Genomic DNA, 27534 nt, shown 5'->3' with positions numbered 1-27534 from the left:
ATCTTAACTCCGATCACTCGTCTGTTCTTCTAAATATTGATGCCACTCCACAAACACGAACGACTAGTCCCAAACTTTTTACGGCATCGACTGATCGCCTTAAATTTCATAACATCATAGACGAAGAAATTAACCTAAAAATAAGATTAAAATCTGCTGACGAAATTGACGATACAGTTAATAATTTAACAAAGCTTATGCAATCAGCGGCTTCTATGTCAAACTCCTTAAACACCTCAATGAATTCAGCACACAAACACCCATTTGTTCCCGACCAAGTGCGTTCATTAATAGTCGAAAATCGTAGAGCAAGAGCACGTTATCAAATCACTCGGTTACTGGTTCGGCTCAGTTTCAATTTGAATAAAAAAAAACTAATGAAATACTAGTGGACTGTATAATTGATTGATATATTTTATTAATAATACTTGAATAATAATTTTAAATAATAAACACTATTTTAATTGTTATAATAATGTGAATATTACATTACGTCGCGTACATTGACCGGCATTGTCACCGACGCGTCGTTGAGATCGAACTGACGACCCGTGCCTTAATATTAAAGGTGTTATTGCCCGATCCATAGCGATATCATAAATGATAATAATGGCTGCTATACATTATCGATAATAATATTGTACATTAAACAGTTACCTTCACATAAAAGTGCATATAATAAATTAGCAAATTCACTAAAAAAATATTTGGCTAAAAACACTTATGGCGTGAAACAAAAAAACTACTTCAATATAAATGCCCCTCAGTACCACTTAAGAAACCAGATAATTCATTTGCCTTCTCTGACATTGATAAGGCCGAAGTTTTCAAAGCTCATCTTCACGAAACATTCCAACAGCAAAATGATATCTTTACACCTGAACACATGGATGAGGTAAACACCTATCTAAACCTACCATCGTCAATCAGTCGGCCTGAAAAATATTTCACCCCAAATGAAGTAAAACAGACCATCCAAAAATATTACCTAAAAAAGTCACCCGGCTTTGATTTGATTACGGCCGAAGTAGCTCGGTGCCTTCCCAAAAAAGCTATAATACTAATAACATATATTTTTAACGCTACTCTCAGACTTTCATATTTTCCGATATTATGGAAATTCTCTAAAATAGTTCTTTTTTCTAAACCTGATAAACCACTCGATACCCCAACCTCATTCAGACCATTACTAACCACTGTGTGACGGGGAGTTATAAGACCATTCCCTCGGGGGTTTTTATACCTTTAGCCATACGTCGCGAGGGCGGCTCCTTCACGCCTTTGGGTGACGCGGAAACATCCCTCCGACGGGTTACGTCAGGGCGCCAGGCTGACGGTCCCCCGTCGGCTTCTCTCGTTCGAGATAGATCGGTGGGTTTCGTATAACCGCGTCGGCGAGCGCTGGATTCGACCCAGTCAAATAGCTCCCCTTCTACTAAGGCGCTACTCCCGACAGCCCCCGCGAGGCCATCCACATATGTCGCGAACGCGCGGCCGGCGACCGCGAGCACGCGAGGTACACGCGCGCGTCGGCCGGACGCACGCCACACAGCTCGACGGGCATTGTTACCGATCGGGCGTTAGCTAGGTCGGGTTTTCAGTGGGGCTGTCCTCGTCGCTCACGGGATGAGATTGAAGGATCCGTTATCCAGAGTACTCACAACGACTCTTTTCCCACTAGCATCGACACCGGGGCAGTTCTTACGCTGACGTGATGCGACCTTTTTTGAGTGGTACGGTTTTCTTTTGCCGGGTGCCGTGTCCGTACCGAATGCTCGAGTTTGAGTGCTTGACGGTGAGTGTCCCCCAGCCGGACTTACACCTTGCACGTCTTCGCACACGAGTTGGGCGGGCCTGTGTGCTCTCAGTCAGGTTCGTGCTAGAAGCACCAGCGCGCTAACGTAGGTCCGCGTCTGCTTCCCTCGTCATGCTCTAGCGCCTCTCGCCCAAGCCCACCGGTTTGTCGCAGGTGGTATGATTCCCCACTTGGGTAGGTGGTTCCCATGCGGAAAGAGGAAGGTGCCCTCCATCACCTCGGTCGTCCTTATACGGGGACCCACGTCGGGGGCTTTTGACGTGCCTATCAGGTCTTCCCTTCCTCAGTGCGTTGATACGCCTGGAACATGGTTATTGGTTTTTCCCGTGAGTCCACGCTCTGCGTTTCGGTCCGCTCCGATCGCTTGCACCTTGAGCACGGAACTTTTTCGTAGCTGACGGTCGGGCAGTCGTATGTGTAAGCAGATGCTCTGCGATCCTTGAGGACCTGCATATGGCAAGCTGCCCATCTCTGGGGTATACTGTTGGAATGGCTGGTCTGCTGAAAACTGCCTAGCCAGTCCTCTTTTCCTTCATTGATGACCCTTCCCCGTCGCCACCGGTAGGTCTCTGAGACCACCTCCAGGTGCTTCCTATTTCCCCGGGAAGCTCGGTTTGGAGATGCGCCCTCCACTGGCGTTGAGGTCGGAACGGGGTCCTTAAGTGGCCCGGGGGTGCGAAGAAGCCTTCCGGCCGTTCGTCATCCGCCCAGTCCTGTACCCAGGCAGGACATCGTCAGCCACGGTCTCAATCCTGCGGCTCTTTTTTGCTCCGCACGATTCTGCACAATCATGAGTGAGCTTTTCGTGAGGGCGCTCGAGGGTGTAGCCTTGTTCGAGCGCCCCCCGCCTTCCTACCCATTTCAGACCCTTTGTGGCTTAGCGTGCTCTAAACCACCGGGTTGCCACCCTGGAAGGTACAGGTGGCCCAGGGAACTCGGAGGTCCTTGGTCATTTCGCTAGCACCAAGCATGGCCTAACCCGAGCCCTTGTGATTACAGTTCAGTTAACTCGAAGCTCTAGGGCTAGCTTCGTTAAGACCGTATTCCACCTGCCCCTTTCCCGGACCAGATTAGTCAGCCAGTCTTTCAACGTGACTCGTCTTGGCGCGGCCGGTAGCAGGTGTGTACTTGTACTGGTCAGTCTACCCGCCTGGCTCGTCGTGACCTGGGTAAGTCTCTTACCATTCGTTTCTAAAGTTTTAGTAAGACTTATTTTAAGACGCCTAATACCACATATTATCACTAACAACATACTTCCAAATACCCAGTTCGGGTTCCGCAACTCACATAGCACAATACATCAATTACACCGAGTTGTTGATGTTATTTCTACATCCCTTGAAAAAAAGCTTTATTGCTCGTGTGTTTTTCTAGATGTTGCACAAGCGTTGGGTCGGGTTTGGCATGAAGGCCTTCAATTTAAACTTAAAAAGTTTCTCCCCTTCTCATTATATCTATTAATTAAATCTTATTTAACTGACAGACATTTTATTCGTCGACATCGGAAATCGCACTAATTAAAGCGGGTGTACCACAAGGTGGCATACTTTCCCCCTTTCTATTTAACATCTATGTAGCAGACCAACCCACCATGCAACAAACTATTGTAGCGGACTATGCCGATGACAAAGTCCTCTTATCCTTCAATGAAGATCCTTTAATTGCCTCATCCAACTTACAAGAACATCTTAACCACTTATCCAATTGGTATGAAAAATGGCGAGTAAAAATTAATCAAAACAAATCTATACACACAACATTCACACTTAAACAAGGATTATGTCCAAACATTACACTCAACAATGTACCAATTCCCACATCCAACACAGTCAAATATCTAGGACTATTCCTTGACAAAAGACTAACATGGAAGAAACACCTTCAAACTAAACGACTATCCCTAAACAATCGCTTACGTATGAACAGACCTCTGCTAATTAGAAATAAATACTCCACTCTAAACACCAAACTAATAATCTACAAAGCGCTACTCAAATCAATCTGGACGTATGGACTCCAACTGTGGGGTGCAGCAAAAAAATCGAACACTAACAGAATTCAAACGTTCCAAAATATATCACTCCGACGATTATCCAACGCTCCGCCGTATATTTCTAACCCTACTCTACATAACGATCTCCATATGAAAACAATAAATGAGGAAGCACGCTTTTTCTACACACGTTTTCATAAACATCTCCAAAACCATCCTAACCCTCTTATAAAAGATCTGTCCATCCTTATTCTCCCAGGGAATCCTAACCGAAGATTGAAAAGAAAATGGTGTCGTGAGCTTTTACAAAACTTCAATGTCAGTAGGATAAAAAAGAGAGTTCTGGAACCCCAGCCTGATGGCTCAACCCGCGAAACCCGTTGCTCAACCCGTATACATCTATACACCTCTGCTCAACCCATGGGTTGAGCAGATCTATCACATACGTACACGACATTCCCCCCCCCCGCTACCCCGCTCTTAATATACCCCCACCATCAATCACGCACTTGTACGATAATCCCCCCGCCACTCTTCCCTATCAATTAGCCGCGGAAAATAATTTAAAAATTTCTTTGCCGAACCGGGATTCGAACTCGAACCGGTAGCTGTCCATACGACAACCACACCACTGCGCAACTTACTCGCTTATGTTTTCAAGGTATATTCTATCTCATTTAACTGGTGTTTACGACAATCGTTCACATACGTACGAGATGTATAATTCCCCCCCCCCCACCACCGCCACCACTATACCATACAAAGGGCCGCCGCGAACGCGCGCGAGCCCGCCACCGCGTTATCATATCTATGTTATCAGTTATCACATCTATAAATACCTACTTACATACGCACTTATGTACAAACACACATACATACACATACATACATATATATATATTCATACATACATACATACATATTATATACATACATACATACACACACGTTATACATCTTAAACAAACACACATTCAAATATATTATAATATAGTCTACATATAATATACATAGGTACTTACATATATATAAACAATTATACACACATCATTATCACAAACCCCTGAACATATTATTATACAATTAATATACTTATTACTTACATATCAATAAAACGCATCATATAAATATGATATAACCATACACATACAAACTATAATATACTATTAAACATTATACAGTACTCTTCAGTTTTCATTCTGAACTTATATATACATACATACAAACACACATACATGCATACACACATACACATACATGCATACATACATACATACATACATACATACATACATACATACATACCCACATACACATACATACATACATATATACGAACATACGTTATGCTCATAATATAATATAAGGTACCTACAACATCACACATTCACACATACCTATATACAAATATTATACCATAATATTATATACTTATTACTTACATATCAATAAAACGCATAGGTATATTTATTCATATAAATATGATATAACCATACACATACAAACTATAATATAGTATTACACACCATACAGTACTCATCAGTTTTCATTCTGAACTTATATAAAAATAATAACTTTTAGCAAAAGTATCTATGAAAATACCGGTTTTTAAAGGTAATGTATTACTTATATATACCTATTTTTACAGTGAGATTATGATAATTGAACACATTTTTATTGATATTTATGAAATGTTTACATGTTTTAACATAATATAATGTATGAGTCATAAAACTTGAAATATATCTAATGCGATATGATTGATGGAATGATTTGCAGACTATAGTTATATGTAATTATTAAGATTTTCAATATCTTAGACATGTCCTTGACATAGAAATTATATTTGTATAAGATTTTATCGACATTAATATACCTAATATAATAATTTGGGAGAAATTAAGGTATTTTTATCAATTTTCACTAGGAAAAAAAAATATATATATATATTTCCAAGCTTGTGAAGGTAATATACAAGCGATTTCATGATTATTTTACAAAATAAGCATATAGAATACCTAATACATGAAAAGTATCAGTGATAAGCATCCATGTAGTATAGATATAACTGTATAAATAATAATAAACTCCTATTATTTTGTATAAAATAAATGCTGGACCATCTGTGTAAGATATGCGTTAAAAATAATTGAAATATATATGGTTTACTATATGATATCATAAGTGAAAGATGATTACAGCTTGACGTAGGTACATTTTATTTTGTTTTTGCTAATATGTGATGAAAATAACTATATAATATTATTTTTCTTATTATCGAATACCATGGAATTTAAATATGATTTTGTAGGTATTATATTGCATTTAATTGTAGTATTAGTATGCACAGCGACGTTGTGATATATTTCATGTATCTACTGTAAATATATAATAATTAATATATGTTTAAGAATTCAGGTATTAAATAAAATAGGTATATATCGAAAGTATTTTATATAAATTATTATTTGAAATAATCAATCGCGTCTATATGTATGCACGAATGCTGTTTAAGTAAATATGTATGCAAATGTATGTACGTGTGTATGTGTGTGTATGTATGTATGTATGTATGTATTAACTATTATATTATAGTGCAACGATATGTTTCGGATGTTGAGACTTGTAATAATGACTCATCGTTATAGTGATGGTCATGCATTTAGATACATTTAATAACTAAACTGTATATATGCCTTTGATTGTAATAAACTAGACATGGGTATGATATTTTTTATAATATTGAATAAATTATATACCGAAAATATTTTATGTGAATTATTATTTGAAATAATCGAGTCTATGTATGTATGTATGTATGTATGTATGTATTTATGTATGTATGTATGTATGCATGTATGAATACTGTTTAAATATATAAGAATATCAAATATGTAAGGATATAGGTACACTTGTGTGTGCTTACTATGTAAGTAATATATGTGTATGCCTATATTATGTAGATGACTTATTGATGTGTACCTATATATATATATGAATGTTTATATGTATATATAGTTATGTTAACTATAAAATATGTTTAGGCGTTTGTAATATCGAATATGTATATATGATTTAATGTGGGTTTTCATAATATCATACTAGGTATCGCGTATTCATGTAGGTAACTATAGAACTAAGTGATGGGTTGGTAATAGTTTTTAGTATTATTTTTTTTTACTTATTGTTATATATATATATATATATATATATTATAATTCTCACTACACTTGACGAATAATAATAACAATAATAACAGTTAAAGAGATTTATTTTTTCTCGTATATACCTATAATCCATGTATGTATATATAAGCTATGGTTTTAGTCTAATGTAATCTCATACAATATTTCAATGTATGTATGATTGATTAAAAATATAAGTATCTGTAATATTATTCAGGATAGGTTAGCCTGATAGTATTGTGTATATAAACATACAATAACAAGAATGTATGTATGTTCCCACATGTATGCACATTGTAGCATGAGCCTGTATGGAAAATGACGAATAATATGAAAATTTTTAATTGTTAAATTGATAAAGATGTTGGTAAGATAGGTACTACAGATGTGACGTTAATTATTGTATATTTCTAAATTTAGGCTGAAATGAGAGATATTGTTAATAGTTCTTAATTTTCCGATATTATAACTTATACAATAATATATGGCGGTGGTGTTATATGCCTTTGTGTATGCACACGGTAAAATAAAAATATTATACAAGTGATATGACTGTTGTACGTATGTGCTGATAAAATATACGCATCGGCCACTTGAGTGATATGTAAGTTGTTGATGTGCAAGCACACATGCGTTTTCTCATATGTAAGCGTGAAAAAATATGTTTTCGAGAGTGTTTCGTTGGTGGTGACTGTGACTGGTAATGGTGTGTGTGTTTTTCCCGTGTACATGCATGAATTAATATATTATATATATGTCGGTCAGGTTATTGATAATATGTAAGTTGTTGTATGCGCGTTCGTGTATGTGTTTTCTCATGCACAGGTATGAAAAATATAGAACACGAGATCAGAGGATCAAGGGATCAAGAATAAGTGATAGGTAATGATTAAGGATTAGTGATCAAGAGGGGTATATGTGTAATAATAATATGATAGGTGTGATACATAATGTAAAAAATAAATATTACACAAGTGATATGGCTTTTACATGTATGTTTTTCTCATTCGTTCTTAAAATATATCAATTGTTGATTAACAATAGTTAAGGTTTTATTAGCATACAAACATGTAGATGCATGACTAGTCTTGATGAATGTTGTTTTTCTCAGATGTATTACATAACAATTGATCAAGACGTTGTTTGATACATAATGTATCCGTTGGTTCGAAAGTATAAAGGAGATATGAAAATTAATATACCGTTGGATATATAATATGGATGAGGCATCATATACGTTGTAACGATTATTGACATCGTACATTACTCCCTACGTTGAGCACGGCTAATATGCTGAGTGTTAGTAATGACAAATGTGTATATATGTATGAAATATATATTATGCTGACGCGATGTTTAGCTCACATCGTGTAAATACCGACCTGGACGCCTGGCGGGAGTCAGTTATGAGAGAGTCGACAGTGAGGTAGTCGATAGAATAGAGTCGGCGGTTGATAGTTGGATTGTCAAGAATGAAGAGTCATGGTCGGTGGTCGATAGTGGAACTCGAGGGCTGACAACGACCTGAAGAGGACCTGCGGACGACCAGCTCAACCCACATTTGGACATCGGCACCCACGACACACCATGGCCCGATCGGTAGCCCGGAGTTATAATTTATAAGTATACTTTCAATATTGTAACTTGTAGTAAATAATAATAATACATCAATAACAGATATATATATATATACATTACGTTGAGTACTTGCTTCACATAAGGTAACCCTGATCCCTAGTAATAATATCACACACCGAGGTCGAGTCTCCGAGACCTCGTTAAATAAAACAGAACGACACCGGAACGGGTAAGAGCCCAGGTGAAGAGGAGACGTTACAGTTGGTGGAGGCGCCCGTCCCTGGAGTCCCGATTTTTTTTTAGAAAATATATTTTGTTTTTTCTCGAGAAAAATTTCGATTCTAAGGTACACCCCTTGTGTTGTGATATTATTGTTGGGTGTCATGTGAATCTTATGTGAAGTTATTGGCCTAATAATTCTTAATGGATGTCAAATTTTATATTAAACGAAATACTAATAATCAGATTGCTAAAGTAACAAAATTAAATATTTTATTTTTAAATGAACACTTCGATTCAGAAATAAATGCAACAGAATTGATCGGCATATTACGACAAATCGATGAGAATAATTTAGGAGATTTTTTTGAAAATTCGAAATTTGGAAAGATACCTTTATCGGCTAAGTTAGTTAAAAAATTTACGCTTTGCACATTATACGAAGTCGAATGTTTAAGTAAAGATGAATTTAATGCACTAACACCAGTAGAAAAAAAATTTGAATTCATAATATCTCAGAAAACGGTATCGTGGATACTTTTGTTAGATAAATCTGAAGTAGTCGGTTTTTTAAAATTTTGTAACATATATTGTGAAGAATCGTCAACTCTCTTACACTTAAGGGATCTCGCGAAATCAGCAATAAAAACTTTTAGAGTTGGACTTATTGATACCGAAGATAAATATAATTATAACGATAGTACTGCAGATCTTACCTTTACTGAAAATAAGTTATCATTAGATTTCAATAATAGCCAGAAAAATCATTGTGAAAAAAATATTAGCGAACCAGACTCACAGGTAGAATTAGAAAATAAAGGTACCGATACGGTTGGACCTAAAGACGTGGCCCAACAGTTAGAAAATCTCTTAATAGACCAATCACTTTCACCAATTAAAAATACTGAGCAACCGAATAATTTAAAATTTGAATCTGTAGAGATAAATCAAAATAATAAATTGGACGCTAGTTCAAAAATTGATAATATAGTTAAATCAAATACGAAAAATAAAATGGCAAGACCTCAACAATTTGTACCTAATATTTTCAACGGTTCGGGCGATGAATGCGTTTTAGAATTTTTCGAGTACTTTAATGTGGTAGCTACTGCTAATGAGTGGTCTCCGCAAATAAAACTAACTTACTTGCCATTATATTTAAAAAATTCCGCTTATAAATTATACAAGACATTAACAATTAATAACTTATATCCGACTTTTGATGAAATAGAACAAATATTTAAGGAAAAATTTGCATCGCCGGCTAGGAATCGTATGTTAAGAAACAAATTACGAAATAAAAAATTAAAATCGACAGAAACAATATCGGAGTTCTTAGCAGATATTTTATACTTAATCAGTCAAACAAATTGCACCATTCCTGAAACCGAGAAAATTGATATAATATTAGAGGCACTAACACCAGAATATTATAACACCGTAACTATTATGAATAATGACACTTTAGACAATTTGGAAATTAATTTAAAGAAAATAGAAAATTCGAAATTGATGCACACAGATTTTCAAAATATAAGTTCCGTAGATATTGACACTCTTAGGAAAGAAAATGAATTTTTAAAATCTAAATTAAATAATATTAACAATGGTAATAGAAATTTTAACCAGAAAAAGAAATTTAATAATAATATGCATGTGAATAGTCCTAGCCTATATCACAATCTTCAAAATAATCCAAACAATGCATTCAATAATAATATGTGCAATTACGACCCATGCAATAATAACAATAATAGTTATAGTAATCAAAAACAGAATTTAAATAATTCATTTTATCCAAACAACAATTTTAGTAATCAAAACTATAGTTCAAATAATTCATTTATTCCAAACGATTATGTTAATAATCTAAATTATCACCCAAACAATACTTTTTATCCAAATAATAATTACAACACAAATAATGAAATTAGACCGAATCAATATATAGATCCTAATAAACACTTCCATCGAAAAAATACATATAACCCTCCAAATCATTTTAATAGTAATAATGGCTATACACAACCAAAGTGGGATGATAGGTATAAAAATAGGCCTAACCAAAAAAGTCAGCAATATTATAAAAATAATGTGTATAATAGTAATCAAGGTGCAAATTTTAACAAACAAAACGTAGGCCAAAATTATCAAAATCCATCGCATGCTACAAATGGTATCAATCAAAATAATGTAGACGTAAATAACGTGATGAATCAGCACACTATCGGTCAGGTGCCTGATAATGATACACGTAATTTGAATAAAACATATTTTCATAATAATCAAACTATTAAGGCAAGAGAGAGTGGTTAGACTCCCTCTATGCCAGCAAAAAAATTCTAACGATACCATTTCTAGTACAACATTGTTGGAAACAATAATAGCGAAAAAATATAAAAATGACGAAACCTTATTTCCAATTCCAAAACAATTAAAAAACTTAAAAATTAACGATAAACATAATGAAATTGATATTAATAAAAACACTGACATAGACGATTATAATATAGATAGTTTATTCAATGAAAAAAAAGTAGCAGTCATGAGTGACCATAATATTCATCACAAATTCGCAAGTAAAAATTCAGTAACTGTTGAAAAGCAGAAAAATAATGACAATACGATACAAAAATGTATAACGACGTGTAATCCGACCTCGCTTCCGGCAGCATTCGAACCAGGTCAAAGACTTGAGGTAGTAGGCAAAATTGAAAACAGAGAACATAATTTTGTAATAGACACAGGGGCCACTGCGTCTATAATTAATGCTGACAATTTACCAGTAGGAATCACTCCAAAGGCAATCGATTGCGTAAAGCTAATTACGGCAAACGGTTCCAATTTAGAACTACTTGGTATTATTAATACAGTTGTTGTGTTCGAAAATATTAAATTCCTTATTAAATGCATGGTAGTTAGGAACTTAGTTGGACCTAGTTTAATAGGTACAGACTTTTTAGAATTATATCAAGCCAAAATAAATTTTGTTAATAAACAGATAGTTTTAACAGGTGATAAAGGTTTAGTTGTTTTGGAATTCGATCAAAAACGTAGAACGTCAGATAATATTAAATTGAAAATTGAAAAAATAGTTGATGAAACTACATTAAATAGGGATACGGATAATGACAACAAAATTGAAAAAATGAGAAATTTAATATTAATTCAGCCAACGTTACGTGAAATTGTTAGATGTAGTAGTAATTTGATTGAGGTCCCGGGAGACGGATTTTGTGCAATATATGCGTTGACAGTAATGCTGGCGCACGAAAATATTTATGTAACTGCAGAAACCATTTCCCATTTACTTGATTTAAATTTACACGAAAAACCAATTTGGTTAGACGGTGAGGACGTAGCAGCAGTAGCTGATTTTTATAATTTCAATTTAATAATCATATGCCCAAATTACGAAAATTCTAAAAAAACTGCAGGTTTAGGGTTTTATAAACCAGGTAGGAAATTTCTAGTAGTTTTTTTTGAAAATGATCATTGGACACCAGGATGTTATGACAAAAAATATGATAATCCCGACCTAGAAATGACACAAGTTACTTTTACGCATGATTTTCGTTCTCTTCATACTTCTCGTGCTTTGCTAAAGGAAAGGAAAATGTTAGAAGCAATCAAGTTACCCGAAACCGAGGTAATAAACAATGAAAACGACTTGAAACGCGCTAATTGTCCATTAACCAAAGTTCGCGAAGTAAAACACATTTTATTAAATTCAAACAATCCAAATATTCCTTGCCAAGATAGAAATATAAAACCTTATACGACATTTAAAAAGATCGATCGAAATTTACCAGACGATTATGACGAAAATAGTAAAATTGAATTTGATATTAATCCAAATCTAGACAAAACACAGAAAAGTAAATTATTGTCCTTGCTACAAAAATATGAGTCAGTTTTCTCAAAATCTAAATGGGACTTAGGAGATTCAAAAACTAAACCAGTAGACATTTTTTTAACCAAAAATATTCCAATAAATCTCCCAAATTTTAAATTGAGTAAGTTTGAGAGGGATGAAATCGAAGAACAAACACAAGAAATGCTCAAAGCAGGTATAATTGAACCATCGAATTCACCATACTCATTTCCAATTTTTTTAGTACCCAAAGGCAAACCACAAGGTTCACAGAAAGAAAAATCACCAGCACAATATAGAATGGTATTAGATTATAGAAAATTAAATGACATAACTATTAAAGAATCTTTTCCACTTCCGGTTATTCAAAGTATTTACGACTGTCTGGCGGGAAATAAATTTTTTTCATGTATGGACGCTATGTCAGGTTTCCATCAACTTAAATTAAGTGAAAAAGCTAAAGAGCTAACAGCGTTTTGTACAACAACCGGGAAATATCAATTTAAACGTATGCCGATGGGAATTTGCAATGGCCCAAGCAAATATCAGGAAGCTATGAATACAATTATGACAAATTTAAATTATAAAATTAACGTAAATTATATTGATGATTGCACATGTTTTGGGAAAACTTTTGACGATCACTTATATTCTTTAGAATCAACTCTGGAAAGATTTAAGCAATTTAATTTAAAATTAAAATTGTCAAAATGTAAATTTGGATACACGGAGTTAAAAATTCTAGGAAATATAATTGATAACAAAGGTATCCGCCCAACAGACGAAGGGCTTAAAGCAATTACACAAGTAAATTCTCCGACTAACATAAATCAATTACGTAGCTTTTTGGGATTGGCAAATTATTTTCGACGGTACATCCCAAATTTTAGTAAAATCACTTTTCCTCTGACCGAGTTAACGAAAGGTAATTTCAAAACAAAAAGAGATACCATAAAATGGGAAAAAAATCATGAAAATGCGTTTAATGAATTAAAAAGTAAATTAATAGCGCCACCAGTACTAATGCATTACAACGAAGATGCTGACACTATTTTAGTAACGGACGCGTCTTTATTGGGTTTAGGTGTTATTTTACAGCAAAGGGATGACGACGGTAATATTCATCCGGTATCTTTCGGTGCAAAAAAATAGTTACCAGCACAAAAAAATTATTCAGCGTTAGAACTAGAGGCATCAGCTTTGTTTTTTGGTTGCACTCATTTTAGACAATACCTTTATGGTAAACAATTTACAGTTTGGACGGACCACAAAAATTTAGTAGGACTTCAAAAATTAAAATCAGATTCACATGTATTAAATCGCATAAGAACGAAACTAATAGGATATGAATTTAACATAATATATAAACAAGGTATTTTTAACAAGGCGGCGGATTTTCTATCAAGACACCCAACAGGTTTTGATGAATCGGCACAAATTAAATATGATACCGAATTAGATTTAAATATGGTAAATGTAAATTCTAGTGAAAAATTATACAATTCTATTACTTACGATGATTTTATGCATAATAATGACCAGGGAGTTATTTTTGACTTCGGTATTCAACAGGTTAATCAAGACTTATTTAGCGACTATTTTGATGAAACTTTTCACTTAGTGCATTGTGTTTCACACGATTTCGAAATGAACAGCGGGATTAGCCTTAAATTCAAAAATAGATATGACCACGTCAACGAATTAAAGGCACAAAACAAAAAAATCGGTGAAATCGCTTATTTAAATTTTAATAGTCGGTTTATAATCTATTTAATTACAAAGTCAAAATTTTATGAAAAATCGACATACAAATTTTTATTCACCACGTTAAAGTTACTAAAAATATTTTGCAGTACATATAGCATTAATAAAATAGCAATACCCAAAATCACCTTCGACTTGGAAACATTAAACTGGTTAATTATTTTAAATATGATAAAATACGTTTTTCGTGACACAGAAATCGACATAACAATTTCTACATTTACGCCATCGCAGCATATATCACTGGTAGAACCTATCAACGTTCATTTGTTGCAAACGCGTGATGATTTTTTACAAGCTATAACTGGAGCAATTCTAAATCCCGAGTCATCAGAAATAAAATGGGTTAGGAAGGCGAAATCGTACGTAATAAACGATGATGACAGACTTATGTATTATAGAGATATTTATAAAGGTATTCCAAAATTAGTAATAGCATTGCCAACTAGCTTAATCAAAGAAGTGATCGAACATTTTCATAACGAAAAAATGTCGGGAGCACATTTAGGTGTTCATAAAGTGTTTAATAAAATACGATCGCGATATCATTGGCCTACTATGCTAAAAGATATAAAAAATTATGTAATTTCGTGCAGAAAATGCCAACAACGTAAACCAGATAAACAACCAGCGGCTGGAATGTTACAATCGAATAAGATCTTAAATGGTGTCCCTTTCCAAGAGATTTATATTGATTATATAGGACCTATGCTAGGCTCACGAGGTTGTAAATACATATTAGTTGCTACATGTCGGGCAACAAAATTTTGCTTTGCTAAATCATACAAAAACGCGGATGCTAAATCAACGACAAAATTCTTGTTAGAATTAATACTAACTTATGGCCCACCCAGAGTAGTAAGATCGGACAATGGCACGCATTTTACGGCAAAAGTAATTACACAATTATTACTAGCTTTAGGAATTGAAAAGAAGGAGTGAATAGCTTATAGACCAACGAGTCAGGGACAAGTAGAAAGACAAAATCAGGTGATAATAGATATGATAGCACCATACGTTGCAGAAGGTGAAAAGTGGACTGATGTTTTACCTATAGTATTGCATGCATATAACACGGCTATACACCACTCAACGGGATACACTCCATTTTATTTAGTACACGGCTACGAGCCTAGTTCAATTTTAGATATCGCAATTATTCCATCAAATTTAAATCATTCCACCATTATAGAGCTACAAAAATTAAATTCAATCCGTGAAAAATTACCTGATATTTTACAAAAAGCGTTTGATAAACAAAAAAGTTACGCGGACCGAGGGAAAAGAGAACAAGATTTTTATGTGGGAGAAAAAGTTTTAGTTAAGATTAATGTAAGACAAAATAAATTTTCAGATAGATATGAAGGTCCCCACACAATATTAAAGAAAATCAACCCAGTTACTTATTTAATCGAAATAGATAAAAACGGAAAAAAACAAGCTGAGAAAAAACATATTCAACAAATAAAAAAGTATAGAGATCGATCGCAAATAAAAAACGTGTACTATTATAATTAGAAATAATAATTACTTGAACATTTTATTATAGTTATTTATAATATGTAAAATATAAATAGAAATCAAAACATGTTTAAGGAGTATTTTTATTCCTGGACAATTTAATTAGGTATATTTAAAAATATAAGAAGACAATATGGTCTCTCACAACATATAATTTACCACGTTGTAAATTATAATATTACAGTCGAGAGACCACCATAATATATTTCACAACCACTTAATTTCTTAATATTGTTAAGCAATATTAACGAAGCTAAGTTGTTTGTAAAAAAAAAAAAAAAATGTGTGTGTTCATCACTTCATTTCCTAACGATAGATTTTAATATAATATTATAGTGTAGGTATATAACGTAATTTTTAACAGTTTGGCATTTTAGCTGAATAAATATAGGTCAATGAGTGAACAACATAAATATTAATTCAGCACAATTTCATTCATGGGCATATATTATAATATTATTAATATTATAAGTAAGGATATATATATAGCGTATACATTAGCGAATGATATTATAATAACACACCTAGAGCGTGACTACGACAGTCAATGAACAATGTGTCATAACTATCGTTTTTAAAATTGTAATTTAATATTTAATATTAATAATATTTAATCGGCAATCTTCATACTATATTATAATTAATCATTTCGTTTTAATTTTTATAATTTAATAAATTGTAAAATGTTCGCAATAGTTACAGTTGTTCTAGCATTAAGCGTGATAATACCAGATACGTTGCAAACAGAAGAGACAATTATCGACAACTACCAAGGACATGGATCGGGTATTTATTATGAACCAATTTATAAAATGAGAGTATATTCGAGTGAATTTAACTTACTAACACATGTAAATATTTCCGTTTTTGTTGAGAAATTTGATGAAATTAATAATTTAATGAACTACAATGATAGATTATGTTCCGTCAACAAACATAATGTTTCAAATATATGCAGTAACTTTAATTCAACGTTAAAAATAACTAAGACGGAACTATTGAAACGATATACAACACTTATGTCTTTACAGGATGGTGTAAGAATAAAGAGGGGTTTAATAAATGCAATAGGAGAATTTGAAAACTGGGCTTTCGGAGTCGTGGGAGACAACGATTTTCAACAAATACAACAAGAATTAAATACGAATAAAAAAAATAATAAAAATACTCTAGTTACTATGAAGTCGCAAGTAAAATTAGTTCAATCATCATTAAATCAGATATCGAATGTATCATCAACAATTTCATAAAATTTCATAAAACTACAACGGGAATATAACGATTTGGTAGATAAAATTAATGTTAGGAAAAATGATCTAATAGAACTTCAAGTAAATCAGCAATTAATTAATTACTTAACAAATTTTAATTTCATTTTGACAAGTTTTTCCCTTGAAATAGAAGAATTATTAGATGCTTTACTACTAGCACATCAAAATACACTACACCCACTAGTTCTTAATAGCATTCAGTTGAAAACAATTTTGGAAAATATACAGCGAGAATTACCTGTAAATCAAGTCTTACCAATAAATATTGACACTAATTCATCACTGGAAGGTTTTATGAAACTTATAAAAGTGACTACTAAATTTTCAAATTTTCAATTAATTTTTATTATAAATTTTCCTATATGTACTCCAGAGATTTATACTTTATTTCAGATATGGCCTATGCCAATAGAACTAACAAATTTACAATTTATATTTATCCAGCCCAATAATCCATATCTAGCAATTTCATCTGATAACCAACATTTTATATCGTATTCTGATATTGAATACAATAAATGCACTCTAGGGGTTACTATAAAATATTGTGCTTTAGATATGCCGGTTTATTTGGGATCATACCCGTTGTGCGAAATACAGCTTCTCAAATTGACGAATAATACTGTACTTCCGAAACAATGTACTGTGCACCATATCTATCATAATAATGCTTACTTTGAAAAACTAAAAACAAAAAACACATTTTTATATTGGGTAGCTACGGAAATACAAACCACCTTAGTTTGTTCTACGTCAACAACGTTTCATATTTTAAAAGGGACAGGGACTATTAGGTTACCATATTCATGCTCGTTATATACACCAACAGTGATACTTAAGTCATCAGGAGAGGAAATCAAAAATATAAATATATCAGTTAATATAAATCCAGACATATCCTTATTAAATGTTTCTGAATTAGGTTTGAAAATAGACAAAATACAGAATTCAAAAACAAATTTAAAAAAGATTAACTTTCAAATGCCAGAATTAAAAATTTTACACCAATCCGCCCAAAAATTAGACGAAATTGTAGATGATATAGACAAAGAATTAGAAAACGTCGTAACCAATAACTATCAGGATTTATACATTTATGGATTGTATTTAATAGGGGCTCTCGTAGGATATTTGGTAATTCATACAATTATTACTAAAATAAAATTATATTGTAGAGGAGAGAGAGGGCCAAGGGAAATGGTTAACAGAACCAGAGGTAGAGGGCTACACGGAGATAATATAATATAATTAATGTACCAATTGAATAGACAATAATATGGTGAATAATGGCTCAGCGACTGAAAATTACTTGGTAAATTTTTAATATTACATCTAATACTATATTAGTGCATAATTTGTGTAATATTTATCATATTAAATATTAATCGTTCATACTATTTTATCATCCATTACAATTCATGTACAATATTTTTTTTTGTTAACCATTTGCTTAATCGTCATTATTCAGTCATAATAATTTTTCAAAAAAAAAGTCAAAAAAAATTTTGAAATTTAAATAATATATTTAATATTTATAATATATGATATGACTAGTGTACCATAATAATTAAAATAACGTGTCAATGTTTTTTTAACAATTTATTCAATTATGGTATGTTTATTATTATTATTATTATTTATTACAGGTAATAATTGATTAGATTTATAAATTATATTATAGCAAGGTGTATTGATACACCTTGATTATGGAGTTATCGTCTATACCTACGATATTTATACTATCATTTTTATTATTATTTTAATACAATAGAATACCTATTAATCGAATTAATAATTCTTAACTTGGTGTAAAATGTGAATTTAAACCTTTTTCCCAAGAAAATTTGAAAAAAATACATTTTTAATGTAAAAATACTGCGTTATTGAATTAGCAACCAATCCAAGTTTAGCCAAAAATTGGTGCTCTACTGTTGAGTTTATTTATAGTTAACTAGTACAGTTTTGATTAATAAAAATTATGTACTAAATTATGTAATTAGGTTTTGTACTAGTTACAACACTAGACATAACTTGAGTATAATATTTAAATGTATATTATTATATCAAAAAAGAAAAAAAAAAAAAAATTTTTTTATTATTGTAATTTAAATTATATATTAAGTTGAACAAAACAAATATTTGTACATTGTTTTGTATACTATTTTTGAATTCAAACATGCTATAATGTATTATGAACATTTATTATAATAGTGATAAAAAAAAAAAAAAAATGTTAATAGTACCTACTTGCAATGTTTTTGTAACCTTATAATATATTTCATGTACCATCTTCAATGTAATTTGTATGAAATTAAACACTATTTCTTATATACATATAAATATATAAAAAAAAAAAAAATGTCTTTATACTGCATACTTAAATTTTAACTAACTCGAGGCAACTGAAAGGGGTAAGTGAAGACAGCCGTGGGTGTCGGTATTCAAGGACGGAAGAGCCAACGACAATCCACTTCACTATCCAGAAGTTATCAAGCAATAATATACAATGAGCATATATTATTAATATTATTATATACGCATGACCATTGCCTTGGTGGCTTGGTGTTTGTATACCTAAAAAATTCATGTTTCACAGTCCAAGTAAGAACATACAGTCGGAGGAGGTTGGAGTACCGTTATTCTTTGCTACTGGATGAACAATGAACATGAAATCAGAAAATACAACACTACCACTAACACAGCTACCGTTGCTTGACTTCCCAAATCTGGGGTCCAGATTTAAATGGACAAGGGGTACATGTAACGATTATCGACATCGTACATTACTCCCTACGTTGAGCACGGCTAATATGCTGAGTGTTAGTAATGACAAATGTGTATATATGTATGAAATATATATTATGATGACGCGATGTTTAGCTCACATCGTGTAAATACCGACCTGGACGCCTGGCGGGAGTCAGTTATGAGAGAGTCGACAGTGAGGTAGTCGATAGAATAGAGTCGGCGGTTGATAGTTGAATTGTCAAGAATGAAGAGTCATGGTCGGTGGTCGATAGTGGAACTCGAGGGCTGACAACGACCTGAAGAGGACCTGCGGACGACCAGCTCAACCCACATTTGGACATCGGCACCCACGACACACCATGGCCCGATCGGTAGCCCGGAGTTATAATTTATAAGTATACTTTCAATATTGTAACTTGTAGTAAATAATAATAATACATCAATAACAGATATATATATATATACATTACGTTGAGTACTTGCTTCACATAAGGTAACCCTGATCCCTAGTAATAATATCACACACCGAGGTCGAGTCTCCGAGACCTCGTTAAATAAAACAGAACGACACCGAAACGGGGAAGAGCCCAGGTGAAGAGGAGACGTTACAACGTTTTTATATATTATTACCTAGAAGATGACGAAATACCGAGAAATATATGTTACTCAGATAATGATACAATTTTATAATCCATTTAATGGATAAGTAAGAACCTTGTAAATATTTATTGTAAACCTTAATATTATTTTAATAATTGAAAATACTTTTTATATATCGTGTCTTTTTGTTTCATATAAATTATTTAATTTCCTATAAATATTAGAATAATCTACGTCTCACATTGCGTAGGTGCTGGTGCGGGGTGTTTGGCGAATGTTGATTGAGACGGCTGTGGTGTAACCTTATGTAGCATTATTACCAATAAATAAAAAAACTTTGTATCTTGATCGGGGGGGGGGGGGGGGGGGGGGGGGACGAGCAGTTAAATATAATATATTCAGGGAGAATCGTAGGATCCTATAGATATAAATACCATAGGTTAGGGGCAGATATGTAAATATCAGAATCTTAAATAATATATTTAAATTACTAAGATTCCATTTCAGTTATAATTATGGTTTATTGTCTACTAAGCACTGACAAATAATAATAATACTCGCAAATATAATATTCCTAAGCTATGTTCTATTATAATATGTGACTGTATCGTAGTCATACATAGTCGTAGTGTGTATTGAGATATGAGGTGTATAGTGAACTGCTTTACTAATCCATGGTGTGTGTTGGTCATAGCCCTTGCAATTATGTGTGTGTGTTTTAATATTAATGTATCGATCAGCAGTTAATCGTACATAAGGTAGAGTTCGTATTATATTATACATAAGTGTTATGAAACATATAAATATGTTATATTATTATATTTATAATTGTTACAACTTGTTTTTAAATATCACGGTTGTTTTTATTTTACACAAAAATTAAAATATTAAAATGAAAAGTAAGTATAAGCATATTTGTGTTTAATTCAAATATATTAGATCAAATGTTGTATTATTTCAAACATTAAAATAAATGTAGTAGGTATATAAACGGTGAAGTCGAAATAGGATACTATAATTTTTGCATTTAGTGACCAAACTATATACTCAAAGACGACGTCCAAGACCCTCAGAGTCGATATCCTCTATTCTCCTTAGTCAGTATACCTACTAGTTACACAAATTCATAATATCGTGTGTCATAAATATATAATTTTGTGTATGTTGTCGAGTAATCCTTTGAGCTGTATAAAATAGTTAGATCTATGTATTTTAATAGGAATTACAATTTTGTAGTCGTAATTAACGAGGGATGGCGGGGGTGAAAATACTTTCTAGGGTGGATGGATTGGAATGTTTAAATGCATCTACGTAATTGCGACTATGTTTTTTGTAAGTATGACTTTTGTGTCTTAATATATTGATATGTACCTAAGCTGTATAATATGTTTGGTTGTGTGTGTGTTTGTGATATTGTATGTGTGAATATATGTACATAAACTAAATATATATGAATACTGCATATACATATATATTATAATATATTTGGGTGTTTGTGATACCTGATGAATGTGTGTATGTATGTATATAATATGCGACTATGTAAGTATCTAAATATGTATGAACTATCCTATGGGTATATGAGTGTAAGTGTGTTGTGCTAGAGAAATGTGTGAATAAAACTCATCATCATCTGTAAATGATTAAACGATTCACCATATATACATATATATATATATTATAATTAATATTTCCGTATGTTGTCGGGGAGAGGAATGTGTGAATGCAAGCGAATGTACCTATATTCCGACGTGTATATTTTGAAAATAAATATTTTTACGAGTTTATGTCTGTGTGTGTGTGTGTGTGTGTTTGAGATTTATTCTCATGTATAACGAAGGACTGGGCGGCTTGTTTGTATACTATATGGAATACTGGAATCGCGTGTGTGTGTGTGTGTGTGTGTGTGTGTGTGTGTGTGTGTGTGTGTGATGTGATGTGATATGAATGTATGTATCTATGCATGCATGCGTGTACCTATGTATGATAAGGTATATAATATATATGTTGAGCTTGTGTGTGTTGTAAATATTATCATATAAGTTCAGAATGAAAACTGATGAGTACTGTATGGTGTGTAATACTATATTATAGTTTGTATGTGTATGGTTATATCATATTTATATGAATAAATATACCTTTGCGTTTTATTGATATGTAAGTAATAAGTATATAATATTATGGTATAATATTTGTATATAGGTATGTGTGAAAGTGTGATGTTGTAGGTACCTTATATTATATTATGAGCATAACGTATGTGGGTATGTATGTATGTATGTATGTATGTATGTATGTATGTGTGTTTGTATGTAAGTGCGTATGTGTGTTTGTATGTATGTATATATAAGTTCAGAATGAAAACTGAAGAGTACTGTATAATGTTTAATAGTATATTATAGTTTGTATGTGTATGGTTATATCATATTTATATGATGCGTTTTATTGATATGTAAGTAATAAGTATATTAATTGTATAATAATATGTTCAGGGGTTTGTGATAATGATGTGTGTATAATTGTTTAGATATATGTAAGTACCTATGTATATTATATGTAGACTATATTATAATATATTTGAATGTGTTTGTTTGAGATGTATAACGTGTGTGTTTGTATGTATGTATATATGTATGTATGTATGTATGTATAGATGTGATAACTGATAACATAGATATGATAACGCGGTGGCGGGCTCGTGCGCGTTCGCGGCGGCCCTTTGTAAGGTGTAGCGTTGGTGGTGTTGGTGGTGGTGGTGGTGGGGGGAAATTATAGAATGTTTATTGTTAGAAATATCAGTGGAATATTATATGTTCAAGTCACTGTGATAATGATGTGTGTATAATTGTTTATATATATGTAAGTACCTATGTATATTATATGTAGACTATATTATAATATATTTGAATGTGTGTTTGTTTAAGATGTATAACGTGTGTGTATGTATGTATGTATATAATATGTATGTATGTATGTATGAATATATATATATGTATGTATGTGTATGTATGTGTGTTTGTACATAAGTGCGTATGTAAGTAGGTATTTATAGATGTGATAACTGATAACATAGATATGATAACGCGGTGGCGGGCTCGCGCGCGTTCGCGGCGGCCCTTTGTATGGTATAGTGGTGGCGGTGGTGGGGGGGGGGAATTATACATCTCGTACGTATGTGAACGATTGTCGTAAACACCAGTTAAATGAGATAGAATATACCTTGAAAACATAAGCGAGTAAGTTGCGCAGTGGTGTGGTTGTCGTATGGACAGCTACCGGTTCGAGTTCGAATCCCGGTTCGGCAAAGAAATTTTTAAATTATTTTCCGCGGCTAATTGATAGGGAAGAGTGGCGGGGGGATTATCGTACAAGTGCGTGATTGATGGTGGGGGTATATTAAGAGCGGGGTAGCGGGGGGGGGGGAATGTCGTGTACGTATGTGATAGATCTGCTCAACCCATGGGTTGAGCAGAGGTGTATAGATGTATACGGGTTGAGCAACGGGTTTCGCCGGTTGAGCCATCAGGTATAGGGTTGAGCCAGCAGGCTGGGGTTCCAGAACTCTCTTTTTTATCCTACTAATGTCTAACGTCCCACAGTAAGAAAAGTGATATATAAAAAAAAAAAAACAAAAGAAAACTAATTAACCAATAGCCAAGAGTCACTAATGGGTGGCTGCTAAATCACACCATTCATGTTATATTATTATCCTCATCTTATAAACTTATTGTGCAATTGTGTATAGATTGTTTATGTCAAATAAAAATAATAAAAAAAAAAAATATTGACAAAATACGTAAAAAGGACGAAAATTTGCAAAAAATGTTGAGTTGGAAATTCATAAAAAATTTTCTTTTTAAATCTAAGATTTTAAAATGTAATATAAAATACCTCATAAGTTTGTCTACTTTTATCAAAAAAAAAAAAAATGCTTACAAGCATATCAAATTTAATTTTTATAAGCGTTTGAAATTCATATTTTTACAACATTTGATATTCACTCGATTTCTCGTGTAACGATTTTCTTATTTTGTTGTAATTAAAAAATTAATGACTGTAGAAACTTGAAAATTTCACTGAATGTTTATATTAGCATTTTCTATACACCATACAATTTAAAATAATTTGACTCTTTTTGAGCTGTTTACGGACATTATCAGAATTTATTTGTTTAGTTTTTTTTTTCTATAAATATCAATAAAATGTTATTTGTTGGGTAAAAAGCGTGAAAATGTAATGCAAAGCTCCAGATATATTGTTACAATAGCTGTTGAAAAATATTAAAAATACATAGGCAACATTTTTTTTATAAGGAATTAAAGATCGAATTTCGACAAAATTCATCAATTTTAAAATTTTATAATTATTTTATAGCTAAAAATTTATAAAATGTCCAAATTTTATAGCTAAGGATTGAAAATTTAAAACAAGGTTCAACGTAAATAGGTTATATATAAATTACTTTATTCACAATAATATCATCAATTATACTAGTAATATCATAGGATGACTGACCATTTTCGGTCAGAATCGTTTTTATTATACAATTATATTATATCATTGAATTCAAATTTAACACCATCCATTACAGTTACCCACTTGTAACTTACTGTACAGCAGAGTGACACTCACTTGCCCAACTTTTTTTAATATTGATTTAACAATCAAGTGTGTTTGTGTGTGTGTGTCTGGCGTCATCACCGTTAGGGGCAGTAAAACTGTTTTGACTTTCTTCAACAGTATCTTGTTCGATGGGAAAGTGAATCTAGTTGGTGCATTCTGGAGATCAAAGTGTAAAACCCTCAATAGTTTTCTAAAGTGCCGTGAAAAGCAACATACAAATTAAGGAAAAACGGAAAATTTTACGCAAAATCGGTTGCTAAAATTATTTAGATATGTATGTTAAGTACCTATTCAATTTCAATCAGAGAAAAATAATTTAATATAAATGACTCACAATTTTTCATCAAACCATAATACTTTTGATCCACTGAAACAAAATTATTTATAGGTACGTACTATTATATTTTATATTAAAGGTAAATTAATATATGTAATATAATATAATAGATATGTATAAATACTATATACATCAATATTAATTATAATTGTATAACATTATATCACGTAATAACTAATAATCGTATTATAAACAACATTATGGGGAATAATGTGGCTCGGTCGTTGGCCTCAGTAACTAACGTATTGTGAGGTCATGCATCGGCTGACATCGCGTATAGTTCCCGGATGGATGACCCATGACCACACAGGTTTTTAGTGACGAAACATCGCCGCCCAACGTACACGTGTTCCTCAATCAACCATTACCTCCTGGCCCCCACAAATTCTAATGGCCATAATTTCCGATGCTTAATATCAATAAGAAAAAAAAAGAACTATACATTATTTTAATTATTTTAGATTCTGAGCGGATCGTAAGAATGTATTGATTTTATAATGATGTGCGTTTTTTTACCTGTCTAGAATCCACATTTTGGGTAGTAAAAGTACTCCGATTTTCGAGATCAATATCTTTTCTGATAGAAAGAAAACCTTGTTAGTACTTTTAGGAGGTCAAAATTGAAAATTTCAAGAAGTCTAAGAAAGTGTCAAGAAAAATAAAAAAAAGTTTTATTTTTCACGCAAAACCAATTTTTGAAAAATTAAATTTTTTTGGTGTAACTCAAAAATAAATAACTGTGGACCCATGAAATTTTCTTTAAATATTTGTCTTAGTATTCTCCATAAATGGTAATATTTTTTAAATATTTTTACTCTTTTTGAATTAGTTATAAAAGCTATAAAACCTCGAGACACTTTTAGATTTTTAGATATTTTTTAAAATTATTCTCGATAAAAACTTTTTCAATTATTAAAAAAGCTTGGAAATGTAATGCTACGTTTCTCATATATTTTATTAATGGAAGTTCAAATACATTAAATATAGGTACATATAGCTTCAATTATTTTATTTTAAGTTTTACTTTTGAGAATATTTATCAACATTTCGAAAATGTTCAAACTATTTTCAGTAAGATATTCATAAACGTGTTGCCTTATATTAGAAATTTTTCCACGATAATTCTTAGCTAAATCAATAAGAAAAAATTTACCGGGAAATAAACTTTTTTATGAGCATTTAAATTTAAAATTGTTACAATATTTGATTTTTATCGGTAAATTAAGAAATTTTTACCAATCAATTTTTGATATTTTGTTGTATTTCAAAAATGAATAATCCTAAATAGGTATATGAGATTGACTTTCAAACAATTTTGATTCTTTTTGAGCTATTTATAGCCTTGATCCTTTTGTAAAATGTTGTAAATTATTTTTCAGTTGGAAATTCATAAAAGTTTTTCTTTTCATAGCTAACATAATAAGTTTAGGTAGAAGGTACCCAAAAAGTTGTTATACCTATAACAAAAAGAAAAAGTATATTGGAAAGTCACGCTGTTTACAGCCATCTTAGTTAATTTTTTAGATTCTGACGTAAATAGGTTATATATAAATTACTTTATTCACAATAATATCATCAATTATACTAGTAATATCATAGGATGACTGACCATTTTCGCTCAGAATCGTTTTTCTTATACAATGATATTAAATCATTGAATTCAAATTTAACACCTTCCATAACAGTGACCCACTTGTAACTTACTGTACAGCAGAGCGACATCCACTTACCCACCTTTTTAATTATGAAATTGGATTATTCATACAAGCAAACTAGACTGATACAGCGTCTTCGCTCAGAATCGTTTTTCGTAAACAATAATTCATCGTTAAGTGTTCAACGATTATGAATCACATTAACTACTATTTAATTATATGTTTATTCTTAACATTTAAATAATTATATAATATGATACTATGTTCTATTATATACCTTGGCCATTTCCTTCTTCTAAAGCTGTGAACCTTTGTTTTCTCTTATCATTTCTGTGAAGATGATACTCTAT

The 27534-nt window shown here is 32.1% G+C and overlaps 1 protein-coding gene across 1 annotated transcript in view; it reads right to left on the bottom strand.

Moving 5' to 3' along the window:
- The window catches only part of LOC132945716 (uncharacterized), a gene marked incomplete at its 5' end in the record, with an annotated part of 40162 nt that extends 12628 nt beyond the window's left edge, over positions 1-27534 (bottom strand). Inside the window, 2 exons of the mRNA XM_061015472.1 lie at positions 25527-25559; positions 27462-27534. Of these exons, the coding sequence (XP_060871455.1) occupies positions 25527-25559; positions 27462-27534 (106 nt within the window). The remainder of the gene's footprint in view (positions 1-25526; positions 25560-27461) is intronic.

The sequence above is a fragment of the Metopolophium dirhodum genome, chromosome 5 (assembly GCF_019925205.1).
Source record: "Metopolophium dirhodum isolate CAU chromosome 5, ASM1992520v1, whole genome shotgun sequence".
Classification (NCBI taxonomy): domain Eukaryota; kingdom Metazoa; phylum Arthropoda; class Insecta; order Hemiptera; family Aphididae; genus Metopolophium; species Metopolophium dirhodum.
Note: the sequence above shows the minus strand (reverse complement) of the source record. Positions and strands in the feature narration are given on the sequence as shown.